The 12430-nt window shown below is 41.2% G+C and overlaps 1 protein-coding gene across 8 annotated transcripts in view; it reads right to left on the bottom strand.

Annotated features, from left to right (window-relative positions):
• The window catches only part of grin1a (glutamate receptor, ionotropic, N-methyl D-aspartate 1a), a 35619-nt gene extending 23397 nt beyond the window's left edge, over positions 1 to 12222 (bottom strand). For 2 of the 8 annotated variants that reach the window (XM_069705452.1, XM_069705460.1), the window contains exons 1-5: positions 11456 to 12221; positions 9059 to 9193; positions 7157 to 7333; positions 1999 to 2061; positions 1109 to 1206 (exon numbers count right to left, since the gene is read on the bottom strand). In XM_069705452.1, coding sequence (XP_069561553.1) covers positions 1109 to 1206; positions 1999 to 2061; positions 7157 to 7333; positions 9059 to 9193; positions 11456 to 11704 — 722 coding nt within the window. In that variant the 5' untranslated portion in view covers positions 11705 to 12221. Of the gene's footprint in view, positions 1 to 1108; positions 1207 to 1998; positions 2062 to 7156; positions 7334 to 9058; positions 9194 to 11455 lie in introns of all 8 variants that reach the window. The other 6 variants (XM_069705478.1, XM_069705487.1, XM_069705467.1 and 3 more) reach the window with 4 other exon arrangements.
• Positions 12223 to 12430: the final 208 nt, after the last annotated feature.

The raw sequence follows: 12430 nt of genomic DNA, 5'->3' as shown, positions 1-12430 counted from the left end.
GCAAATATCTAAGTACACATACTGTATGTATACTTACACATGTGAAATGTGTACAATATTTTATAGAATATCAGTGCATAGTGAGAATGCTTGCCGTCCAGTATTTTTAGGACTACTTTACATTTTATTAACAATTTGTGTTGAAGACTTTTTATCTCTTGAATTTCTTCATTTGTTTCTGAACTTTAAAGTAAAGTCAAATCTGTCTCACATTATACAGAGGTGGTTAAAGGTGGTGTCTGGGAAGACATTCCCACGCTGGCCGGACAAATGCAAACTGGGCATGCTCCAGAGACAGCGCATTCACCAGAGACTTTCTAACTTTAATGGAGTTAAACAATCAATCATGCCAGTTGTGACACCTTTTATTTGCTTTATCCACAACTTTTCCATCATTTCACAGCAGCAACAGAGTAGGCGGACTGTCGACTGTGTATTTATAACTACTCTCACTGGCAGAAGAGGGAGACAAGAATTTTCACTGTGCAGGTTTTAAGTTCCAAAAACTTTACTTTATCTTACAGTACCAGATACATATTTTGTATCTACTCTTCCAGCTTTTTGTTGAAACCATATGATGCTAATACTAACTGACATATTCAAACCCAACGCCAGAATCAGACAACACAATAGCAGACAGATTACAGCCCCACTCGATGGATGTGGGGCACTGGGGTCAAAATGAGGGACAGTAAACAGAATATGACAACAATTGTGTCTCCACAGAAAGACTACAGGCTTGTTTTGTATGTTGACCCTTTTTTGCATGCCTGCTTCATTTCATCAACAAAAAACAAAAAAAAATAGGTGGGTTTTCTGCTACATTTCTGAAACTTTTAGACACATTTCCACAAAAAAACGTTTATAAATTACTGTAAAGTCTAGCCTGAAATATATAGACATAATTTAGATATTACCTAAAACTGAACAGCAAAATGTTTAAGATGGGTTGACTTCAAGCATCACTTTTACAATCAAATAATCTTTTTTTGTATTTTTCTACTCACTTATTTCTTGTCAGTGCATCCATATTGGTGCATTTGGAACCACGACGGCAGGTTTCAGCAGGTAAATGTGATGAATGTGTAATTTGGGGTAAAGATCTCACCTGGCAGACAGGATGATGACACGGGCCTCCAGCTCTTTCGCCTCCAGCAGCAGGGCAGTTAAGTTAGTCTCCTGGCTGAACTGGAGGACTTTCTCAGCCTGTGATTGGGGCATAAGAAAGGTCAAGCCAGCTACTTTTCCCTACCTCCGACACCATGTTGCCTCTTTACCTGCTTGATTCGAGCTGAGCCGATTTTGTTTGAAAACGAGAGACAGAGATAAAAAGGAAAGCGATCCAGGGGAACCGGCTGAATTAAAAAAAAAAAAAATTAGAAAAAAAAAAAAAAAAAAAAAAAAAAAAAGCTTGAAGGGAAAAAAAAAACTTTTGCATTTGTTTGCATGCAAACTGAGGGTTATCAAGGCTCCAAAGAACGACGTGCATGTGTTAGGTAGGGGGGAAGAAGAAGGTCAATGCAACCAGTAACCAAAAACAGGTGAAGGGGTGTGAGGGGGACGTTTTCCCCCAACAAAAAAACTGCTGAAAACTAGGGAAGTGCTACGGAACAGGAGGAAGTAGCATCTGGGAAACGGCTTTGTCCCACACTACCGGTTCTCCACAAAGGAATGGACTTGCAAACTGTTTTTGTGTGTGAGTGTGTGTGTTCTGAGTACATGCATTCCTTTATTGAAGGAGAAAATGAAAATGATAAAAGCGAGGCGCTGTTCATTGATTTTTTTTTTTTTTCGGTAATGACCGGAAATTATAGATTTTTCATCACAAAATCATTCGTCATTTAAATCATAGGGAAATGTCTCAAAGTAAAAATTAAAGAAAACACGTGCTACCAAGAGAGGGACATTTCTGGGTCAGCCGGTGACTGGTTTGGGCTGGTTTCTAGTTGCTACGTTTGGAAAGTTGGTGGGCGGCGTGCATTGACCATGCAAATATACCTTAGGTCCTCGCTTGTTGTCATAGGACAGTTGGTCGAGGTTTTCATAGTTCCTTTTTTTATTCTGATGAGTAATGTGCACAGAGAAAATATGCAGACACAGAAAAATATTATAAACAGTTGAAAATGGAGGGCAGTAAAGCATTCCAACAAATCTCCACTTTTCTGCTTCAAATTGGGATCTTTAACAGTGGGGCTTGCAAAAAAACATCAGAGATGACTATAGAAATAGTAAAAACATGTACACTTGTTGAAAATATTAAGTAGTATTCAGGGGGATTTATTCAGTGTATTTGATGTGTGAGTTATCACTGATAATCCAGCTGCATTGACAAACATGGCTGACAAAGAAAAAGATTTTTAACTGCAACACATGACAACATCAAGTCCAGCTTTAGTTCAGTTTTGGCTCCCAAAAAACAGAAAAACCTTCATGAATGTGCACTTACAAAGGAAACTGATGATCTATACAACCATTTTTTCACAGCATCGGCTTATTAACTTCACTGATCAGACAAAATGATCAATAGCTTGGCTAATACTGTCATTGCACTGCTGTTTTGTCTGTTGTTTTGTTCAAATTCATTGCACTGTTGTTTAGTTTAGTTTAGTTTATTTAATATTTTTATTTTATTGTATAGAATGTGCATTTAAAAAAATATATATATTCAATATTTTTGCCCTGTACATGCTGCTGTAACATAAACATTTCCCTCTGAGGGATTAATAAAGTATCTATCTATCTATCTATCTATCTATCTATCTATCTATCTATCTATCTATCTATCTATCTATCTATCTATCTATCTATCTATCTATCTATCTATCTATCTATCTATCTATCTATCTATCTATCTATCTATCTATCTATCTATCTATCTATCTATCTATCTATCTATCTATCTATCTATCTATCTATCTATCTATCTATCTATCTATCTATCTATCTATCTATCTATCTATCTATCTATCTATCTATCTATCTATCTATCTATCTATCTATCTATCTATCTATCCTCTTTTAATTTGTGAGTGTCAAAATCCAATTGAGTCAAATCAAAAAGGAAAAAGTAATTAAACTTAAATTACAAACATATTTTTTCCCACAAAATCCAACGATTCCTCTAAAGTTTCCTCCCTGTTCCTTCCTACGTACTTATTCTGGGGAGGTTAGGAGGAAAAATGTCATCACTGGAAAATTGACAAAAAATAAGTATACTCTGCATACTATGAAAACACTTCAGTGTGCTTTTATTTACACAATAAATTGCACACAAAAAATAAAGGCTCCACACAATAATGCAAAGATTTAAATTACAATGAATAAAGTGTGAAGTGAGACAGCTCTGAACGGAAGCAGAGAACGGCCGTGCAATCGTTTTATCTCGACATCGGGAGTCATTTATTTTGTTGTCTCAAGAAAGCAAAACAGGTTTTTTTCTTGTGGTGACGGGTTAATTCATCTTGCTGTCACAAGAAAACAAAATGCAGATTTCTCAGGATGATTTATAACAGGGAAAGAACGTTTGGTTACTAAAGTAGCTTCAGCAGGATAGTCTTCTCCTTAAATGATAAAGATGTTATCTCGAACAGAAAGACGCAGTGCAATTTCTCTGTACCAGACCTTAACTGGAGAGCAGGCTGATACGGTGCTCGACATTGGGCACTCTGTGATCTGACAGTTTCAGCTTAAATCAGTTGTTGCAGTTGTCAAGATGCCATCTGTTCATGCCAACATGACACTCCTGATCCTGATAAACATTACAAGTATTACGAGGAAAGGACACTTTGTTTTGATTATCTCAATACCTCAGGATAAGAAAATAATTAACTTGTGATATTGCGAAAACAGCATTTAAAAAAATTATTGAAATTACAGCAGTCCTTGGCTTCCGTAGCTCCAGATTGATTTTACTCCATAAATTAAGAAGTGAATATTACTGAAAATGAGGGCATTCTATGTTTCAGTTTGAATGATGATGTCTGACACATTATCGATATAAAATAAAAATACAGAATGAAGTCTATGAGGGACCTATTGTTATTAGTGTTGTATGAAAGTGAGACTCAGCACAAGCTGTCAGTAGCTGCCTGTGCAGGTAAACTTCAGTCAGACTGTCAGACACCTGAGGTGTCACCATTTTGGACTCCAGTCCTACTTTGTTTTGTGTGAGAGGCGTCTCTCAGGAGTCCCGCCGGAGACAGGAAGCCATTTTACAGGAAAATACTGTATCTTTCTGCTTCACAGGGTTTCTCGCACAGCTGCCTGGCTTCACAGCCCACACCTCAGTGCACTCTGGGTCTGATGCTCTCCCATCACAACACAGAGACTGACCGCACATCAACACAACATTCAGCCGACACGCAAATTCACAACTAGAACAGTCCAGTAAGTAACTCTTCCATTCACAGCAACAGAAAGCTTTTAAGACTGGTTATACAAGGGGATGCTGTCGTCATATGTGTGTGTTAGTTCATATTTCAAATGTTGAGAATTATCATTAAATGCTACATCATAACTGTAAAAAACAACAACACACGAATTATCCACATTAAGGAATGCCAGATATTAAAATAACAAATTGGGGTTTTGTATTTATCCGCTTATTGCGGAAGCAACTGATTTTCTGTCTGTGTTCCATCAAATAATGTAAATCGGTCCCTTTGATGTCTAAAGATGGATTATTTAACAAGAACATTTAAATTTACTACTCTGTAAACACCAAGTAACAATAAGTAAAAAAAACTGTCGAAACTGAGAATTTTTGTTGGATCTACATCAGGTAGAAATCTTCTTGGCAACGATTCTTGAAACAACAAAAAAAAACATCTTTGTCTGTTTCTCTTCAAGAGTTTTTCTGAGCGCTCTATTTTTATATCTGCAGTCAGACATTAATACTTTACGTTGCGTTGGTCACGTTTGCGCTCTGACTAAGTCCGCTGTGTCCAGAACCTTTCTGCTGGTTTTGACAGAGATCCCCCCCTGACTGTGTGACCTCGCTAAAGACTCACAATGGAGCTAAAATGACCCATCAGTAATGTACATTTACTGAGTTTCTGCAGCACATCAGGGTGATTAGCAAGAACAACACTTCTTTCTTTTAATTGGAGTATAATGTGCCGAAGCTGTAATTTGTCAAACAAAAACCAAATAAATCCCCAAATGTCCTCTGAGCTCGACTGTTGGACCAAATTTGGATTTTTGGTGGTGCTATAGCAAAAAATTAGCTTGTGCATCTTAAAAGAATACGACTTTTCTATGTTTTCAATGTGACCAAACGCGTAAAGACCAAACTCATGAATACATGAGTCGCTCTCTCAGCTCCTTACAAACTCCCGACCATGTCTGCGGCTCTCAGTCCCTGGCCCATTTCTTCCTGTATGGTGCTTCATTAAAAAAAATAAAAAGCCTCAGTCATTTATTGAAACAGCTGAGGAAATGTTGCTCAACATCGTTTATTTGTTGAGGACTATTTTCAGCTAATACACACTATAGAATTACAGTGGAAGTGTTCAGGGTGCTGAAAAACTACGCCATCCAGTGGAACAATGTGGCTCATTGATTTTTGATCAATGATTGACAGCAGTGGAGCTCTATGTCACAGCAGAAAAAAAAAACATATATCAGACGGATACATAGACAACACTTATTAGTAGAATCAATTTACTGTTGGCTTTACTTGTGTCTTGGGATTTGCTGATACTAAAAAAAAATATATATAGAATACTGGCAGATTTATACTTTGAGCTGTCCGGGGTCTTTAGTGTAATTATCGCTGCTCGCATTTGGACAGATTCTCAAATGAATCCTTGTCAGGCTGCAAAAAAACACTCGAGCTGGCAGTGGAGTCGCAGCTAAATATATTTTTAATTAGAGCCCGAGAGCAGAGAGAGTTGCAGCAACTTCTCTGGGTATTATGGGATTGAACGGGACGCACAGATGAGTTCATTTTAAGATCCAAACTCGGATTACACAAACATAAAAGCAATGCCCTGGATTCTCGTCAAAGCCTTTTAACATACAAATTTATCTTTTCAAGTGCAGGATGTGAGTCACTTCTAGAAGACTCTCTGCTAATGTTTAAACTGAACAGATGCAGTTGCACAATCAAATGGTTTTTTTTTTCCAACTGATTGAAGTGTTTTCCTATTGGTGGCTGATACTGATCCTAGTCGCTCAAGTTAAGCAGCTTTCACTTTGACTGTTGCTGACTTCTTGCAAATTACCTCGGGTGTGTGCCGCACTCAGTGTCTCTACAGCTTCTAGATTTAATTAAATCTCTGAATCAGGACTCATTTCACTCAGACACACAATTACAGCAAAGAGCCCCAGAGACGGACAAGTATCACAGATTAGAAAAAGAAAAAGAAAAAAAAAATATATATATCCCAAGGTGATTTCATCTTAGTAAATGGATGAGATAGATGGCACTTGTTTTCTTCTTCTCTCTAACTCTCTCTCTCTCTCTCTCTCTCTCTCTCTCTCTCTCTCTCTCTCTCTCTCTCTTTTCCCAAAGGGCAAACAACATCGCAGTCTCCAGTCTGTTTTGGCTCAAGGATCAGCATTTCACTGACCCACATACACAGCTCAGAGCTATGTATACTTAAAATGGATGCATCAGTGGTATCTGCAAAAGCAAAAAAAAAAAGAAGAAAAAGCATGTCCCGTATCTGGTGAGGATGCCATAGCAGGATGCGAGTTAAAAACAAGCCCTCTGTGTTACAATAATGTCGCCTGAAACGAGACACCCGACTTCCAACCATGGCCCCAATAAATAGCCTTCAACACTTCACAGTCTGTGATGGTTTGCAAAGCCCCATGTTAATGTCCACTATTTGGCTCCCAATGTGGATAGACACAGGATAATTTGGACTATGACGAAAAGCAACGTGAAGATGAGCAAATAAACGTACAAACTTCTGTCAGATTAGACCACATTAGACGCTGTTGATGTCTCTAGGAATGTTAGCCAATGTTTACACAATGGTGAGAAGGAGATGTGTCCACAGAACAGAAAGGAAAACAGTTACATACATACAAAGACCTTTGAGCTTTAAAAGCCTGACGCACTCGCACGCTCATGCTCACACACGCTCAGAGGGAGGAGGAGGAGGAGGAAGAGGAGGAAAGGAGGCGGCCAGGAGCCGGACTATCTCACCTTTGTTTCTCTCTCCTCCAGCAGGGTCTCGAGCCTCTTCTGGGCAGCCCGTCCCTCGTGGTCGTCGCTCACTATCAGGATGATGTGGTTCCAGTTGAACTCGCGCATCAAATCGAACCACACGTGCGCCTGGTGGGAGTAGGGAGGGACTGTCCGCAGGAAGGACAGGTGGATGCTCTGAGGACCATGAAGCACAATATAAAGTGATTAAACCCTCTGCGGTTGCCATAACAACTGGATTTCTAATGTGTGACTCAAACATGGTAAGTGGACAAAACCTGAGGCAAGTGGAGACTTGGCCTTTCAAAACAAATACAAAAATAAATACTGTTGTACAATATGGCCAAAAATGTGTGGCCGCCTCGTGTTTATGGTGCCCAAGAGCTGTGTCCTGATTTGGGTAAGGACCCTAAAAGGATAACTACAGCCTTTAATTTTGCAACAGAGGAGTGCAATCTGATATTATGCCAAGGCATGTAATACATCATCAGTCCACTAGTAGCGTGAAATAGACACGTCCATCCACTATAGCAAAACCTGAGATAGCTGGGCTTTGGCCTCTCTCAGTGTGACAATTTCACAATTTGTAAGTGTTTTTTTTTTTTTTTTTTATACATAACCCTGACCATGTTCTTTTGTCACTAAGCCCAACCATGTGGTGATTTCCCAAACCCAACCATGTGGTTTTCCTCAAAGTTGAATTTTCCTGTAAATCACATGGCTGAATGCAGTCGGTTCCACTTCCGTCCACTACAGGAAATGGTGAAATGGTTACGCCTAGAGAGGCCAAAGTGTGGCTGTCGCACATTTTGCTATTGTGGACGGGCGTGTATATTTCACGCTTTGCCGTCATACCGGTTTGCAGTATCATGTTTTGTCTCATGTAAGCAAAGGTTAGGTTTAGGAGAAGGTTTGGGTTGGAATAAGTGATTTTACATCATTTTCATATACATGATGTAGTTAAATACATTACGGAAGTAACTTGCTAACATTACTTTAAGGAAATCCACGTAGCTTTCTCACGGACTCAAACGCCAGTCTCCTGCGTAAATATCCAGCGTTTGTTCCATCCTTCATTCATGTACTTAGTCTATCTTTGCACTTTGTCACATGACCTCTTTTTCATCGGTCACACATGTGTGTACATTTCACGCCTGAATGAGGCTAAACATGCCACTGACACCGTGTCCTCTAGCTCACTGATGGGATGTATTGAACATGTGATGCCAGCCTGAGGAGTAGGGAGTGTCATAGCATCACATTATTGATCGCAGTTTTGTAACTATTGTATATGGATGTAATGTTTGAGTGTCAACTAAATCATTTTGGACATATTTTGTGTATTTATAGCTTGTATCCATTCCTGTAGTTTAATTTATTGTAGAAAAAAATGAACCCGTATATTAAAGATAAAAATGAACAGTGAGCAAAGGCCAAATTCAGTATCAAAGTATTAAAACTCCTTCCTCCTCTCCCCAATCTGTCCACAGACCCCTCATGCTTTCTTAAGTTTCAGAATTTAATGCCTCTGATTTCGCCTCAATTTGCAACATTATGGCCCGTGTCACTTTGACAAGACAATTTAAGTTCTATTTAAGTCCTCTGCGTTTTATTTATGTGATTGCTTTAAAGTTTAATTTTGGTGTCTCGTGCTTCATAAAAACATAACTCAGGTCAGAGGCATTATTAATGATGCTCTTTCAAATTTCAGCTGGATACCCATTTAATCACAGCTCCACTAATGGACAGTGATGGGATGTTTAATCTTGGAAGCTTTTGAAGAGGTCCCGGGGGAGCTTCTTACACTGTTCACTCTCTTCCTGTTGTTCACTCTCTTCCTGTTTCTCTCTCTCTGTCTGTCTCTTTATTCTCCCGTTAACATCTCTCTCATCCATCACTCACCTTGTCGGAGTAGATGGACATGCGGGTGGTGAGCCCCACCACGGGGATACGGTAGAAACCTGCAGTGTAGGAGACAGGCGTTGGAGTGAGGTGGTCATTGGACTGTGGAGGGTGACTCACCAGGATGGCGTAGACCTGCAGAGACACAGAAGGAGAACACTTTGTCATTCTGACACCGGCATTAGGACCAAATGGGAGCACCACTTGTCATACTCGGATAAAGACTTTGGACATGCTCCGGGTTTTCTTTCTCTTTCTCTTCCGTTACGATTTATTTTGAAAACGATAAGAAACAAACCATGACATATACAGAAAAATATAACATAAAAGAACTTTGCGTTGCCTCAAAGTGTTTTCCTTTTTGTTTATTTTTGCAAAAATCAAGATCACAAACTGTGTAACTTGTAAAATCTAGGACATACGGGGCCCTGGAGCATATGTGGCCCTGGGGAGGCTGCCCACTTTTCCCAGTCAGAGATCCAGCCTTGGCTGAAACATCTGTTTTTCTACCTCTACATGAATCCAACTTGTGCGTACTTAAAACACAATATATTTGAGTGAGTACAAGTACTCCTTAGAAATGTTGTATAACAGGTTAAAAATACAATTTCTGAACCAGATTTCTACAGAAATTGTAGTCAGAGACAAACTCATCTATAACAAAGAAGACAGAGGAGCAAACCAATCTTTTCTTTTGTGCAGATGACACCCACTGTGTGGGCTGGCAGAACTAATATTCATTTGGTCTTCTCCCTACGTTAAAGCAAACCACAGGAACTGCCCGAGTCTGTGAGCCCGGACTTGTGGAAATGCCTCAGAGATGTGGAGGAAGGGGAATGAAGTTGGCATGGCAGCACGGGCAGGGATTATCGGATACGAGCAGTCCGTATGGTTGGGTCAAAAATGAGGTCCATCTTCCAAGTAGTGCTCCCAGGCATCTACTCCTCCATCTGCCACAGACTTCCCCTCTTGGTGACTGTTAGCACCTACAAGCTAATACCATCTGATCTAACCTTCCATAAGACTTTCTGTCTGCTTCAGTCTCATTTACAAGAGGTGTGTGTGTGTGTGTGTGTGTGTGTGTGTGTGTGTGTGTGTGTGTGTGTGTGTGTGTGTGTGTGTGTGTGTGTGTGTGTGTGTGTGTGTGTGTGTGTGTGTGTGTGTGTGTGTGTGTGTGTGTGTGTGTGTGTGTGTGTGTGTGTGTGTGTGTGTGTGTAGTGTAGTACTAGACCATTGTTGGTGTTATCTGTACAACCTACCGGGTGGATTTGCACACTCGTGCTCCGGGTGAATGTGTGACAAGAGACTAGATGCGACAGTATTATTCTCCAAGCCTGCATCCATTAGAGTCATTACACTAAGCAGAAGACCAAGGACATGAAAGCAGAACCGAAGCTGTGGGTGTTGTTTTTTTGTTTTTTTGCATAAAGCCTAATTATGTGTGTGGGAGAAATAGGAGTGAGAGTGAGAGGGACTTCATGCTTCAACGTGCTGTGACATAATGTTGGTGCTTTTTAAAAGCAATGTTGAGCATCACGTGTGGATGCATCAACTCTCAGATAATGCATTACTTATGATATATGTTTTGTTTGTTAGATGTGCAAGCACATATGGTGTGGCTCTGTAAGATCGCTGCGGCTTCCATGGAAAACCTGCATCTAAGTCCATTTTTAACATGGATGTCATTAGTATACTTCAGTTTTTCAGCACTGCATCATATCACACACTCTGCAACCAAGAGAGCGATCCACACCTAAAAGCCAACACACAAAAACTGTCTCCTCAAAACATGTCCCCAACCATCTTAGGCCCCTCTATCATGCACCACACTCACAGTCAAAGCCAAGTCATTAATTGCAAATGGCCTATTGCACATTTTCACTCTTGACTGGCTCCTTTGCAGTTCAGTAGATCTGCAGCTGTGTGTCCTGAAAAAGAAGAGTTGCCCTCTCATCTGAGATATGCCCTGAACCAATAGGCTATTTTTGAATGTTTCTGTAAAACAGACAGATCTGCGGGCGTTCACTGCAGTGGAACTTCACAAAGTGGACAGATATGCGGGTTTGTGTTAAGGTGTTGGATGGATGCCAAATGGGACACAACATGGACTCATGGACTGATTCTTTTATTATTTTTCTTTCTGAATGGTCTGCAGTTGGAGACATTGACTGGATTCAGAGTTCATGACTAATAATCTAATCACCAGTCTCTAGTGGCCCATCTGTAAAAACACATCTAATTATTACAGGAATTTTACAACTTTGTGTGCTGCTGTTCCAAAACACGCTCATGCAAATCAGTCACAGAGTTGTGCTTGGATCACATTTGTTACATGCTATGAGTCAGATGAATGAGGCAGCTGTGTTTAGAGCCCATGCAGGGGTGGCAGTAAACTACCTGACTCGAGATGAGGTCCTCGCAGACGGAGAGAGCCATCTGGATGGCGTTGGGTTTATGAGTTACGGAGATGGCGGTCAGCTTGAATTTGTCCCTGCCGTAGACCTGGTTGGCCTGGGTCACGGCATCTTTAAAGACCTGCTCGTATCTCTTCTGGCTCAGGACGGCCCCGATGTTCACGATCTTCGGCTCGCAGCCGGCCCGCGCGCAGGAACACGAGAAGAGCACCGCCAGCAGAAACAGACGCATCGTGTGGACCACCAAACAGCACAGTGCAGACCGGTCGCTTTTCTCTCCGGTGGCGGGTCGGCTTGACCAGCTTCTGGGCAGCGGCACGGCTCAGCCACTTGAATCCACGACTGCAGATACGACCCAGGTGGGCGGTGTGAGCGCGGGAGAGAGGCCAGAAAAGCAAGGAGAAGGCTGAAAAAAATCGGTGGTTATGTGCAATGCGGTGGAATGTGCATGATCATATCAGAAACACGCTGTTAACCAGGAACATCCGAACCGCATTGTCCACCTTTTTTTCTGCTCTCCTCTGCAGGATCGTCCAAACCTCCCTGCGGTTTTAAGGAAAGAGTTAAACCATTGCCGAAGCTTCCAGGCGGCTTTCTCTCCGGGGCAAGTATCGCTCTCTCCAGCCGCTGCTCCGTGCGCGCTGTCCGGACTGATCTCACCGATGAGTCGCTGGCTGGTCGCTCCGGGCTGAGCGGCTGCTGTCCTTGGTGCTGACAGCTGTGTATGCGCGCCGCGGAGGTACTGCGCGCTCCCGCCGTATCGGCTCCTCACTCTGGGCTTTGCGCGTTGGCGTGCTGCTGCTGCTGCTGCTGATGATGATGATGATGCTGAAGAAGAAGCTAATCGTATGAAAAATACATGTACTTACTTATTAAAAATACACTCCGTCATCATGTTAGACTATTTCACAGGACATGAAAGGAAAGATAACCGAAGACAGCGCACTAGTGTTAAGTT

Source organism: Brachyistius frenatus, unplaced genomic scaffold (assembly GCF_029030835.1).
Source record: "Brachyistius frenatus isolate BFR_SWC_R1_liver_20210118 unplaced genomic scaffold, ASM2903083v1 Contig_3, whole genome shotgun sequence".
In the NCBI taxonomy this organism is placed as follows: Eukaryota; Metazoa; Chordata; class Actinopteri; family Embiotocidae; genus Brachyistius; species Brachyistius frenatus.
This window is presented reverse-complemented; position numbering and strand designations above follow the sequence as displayed.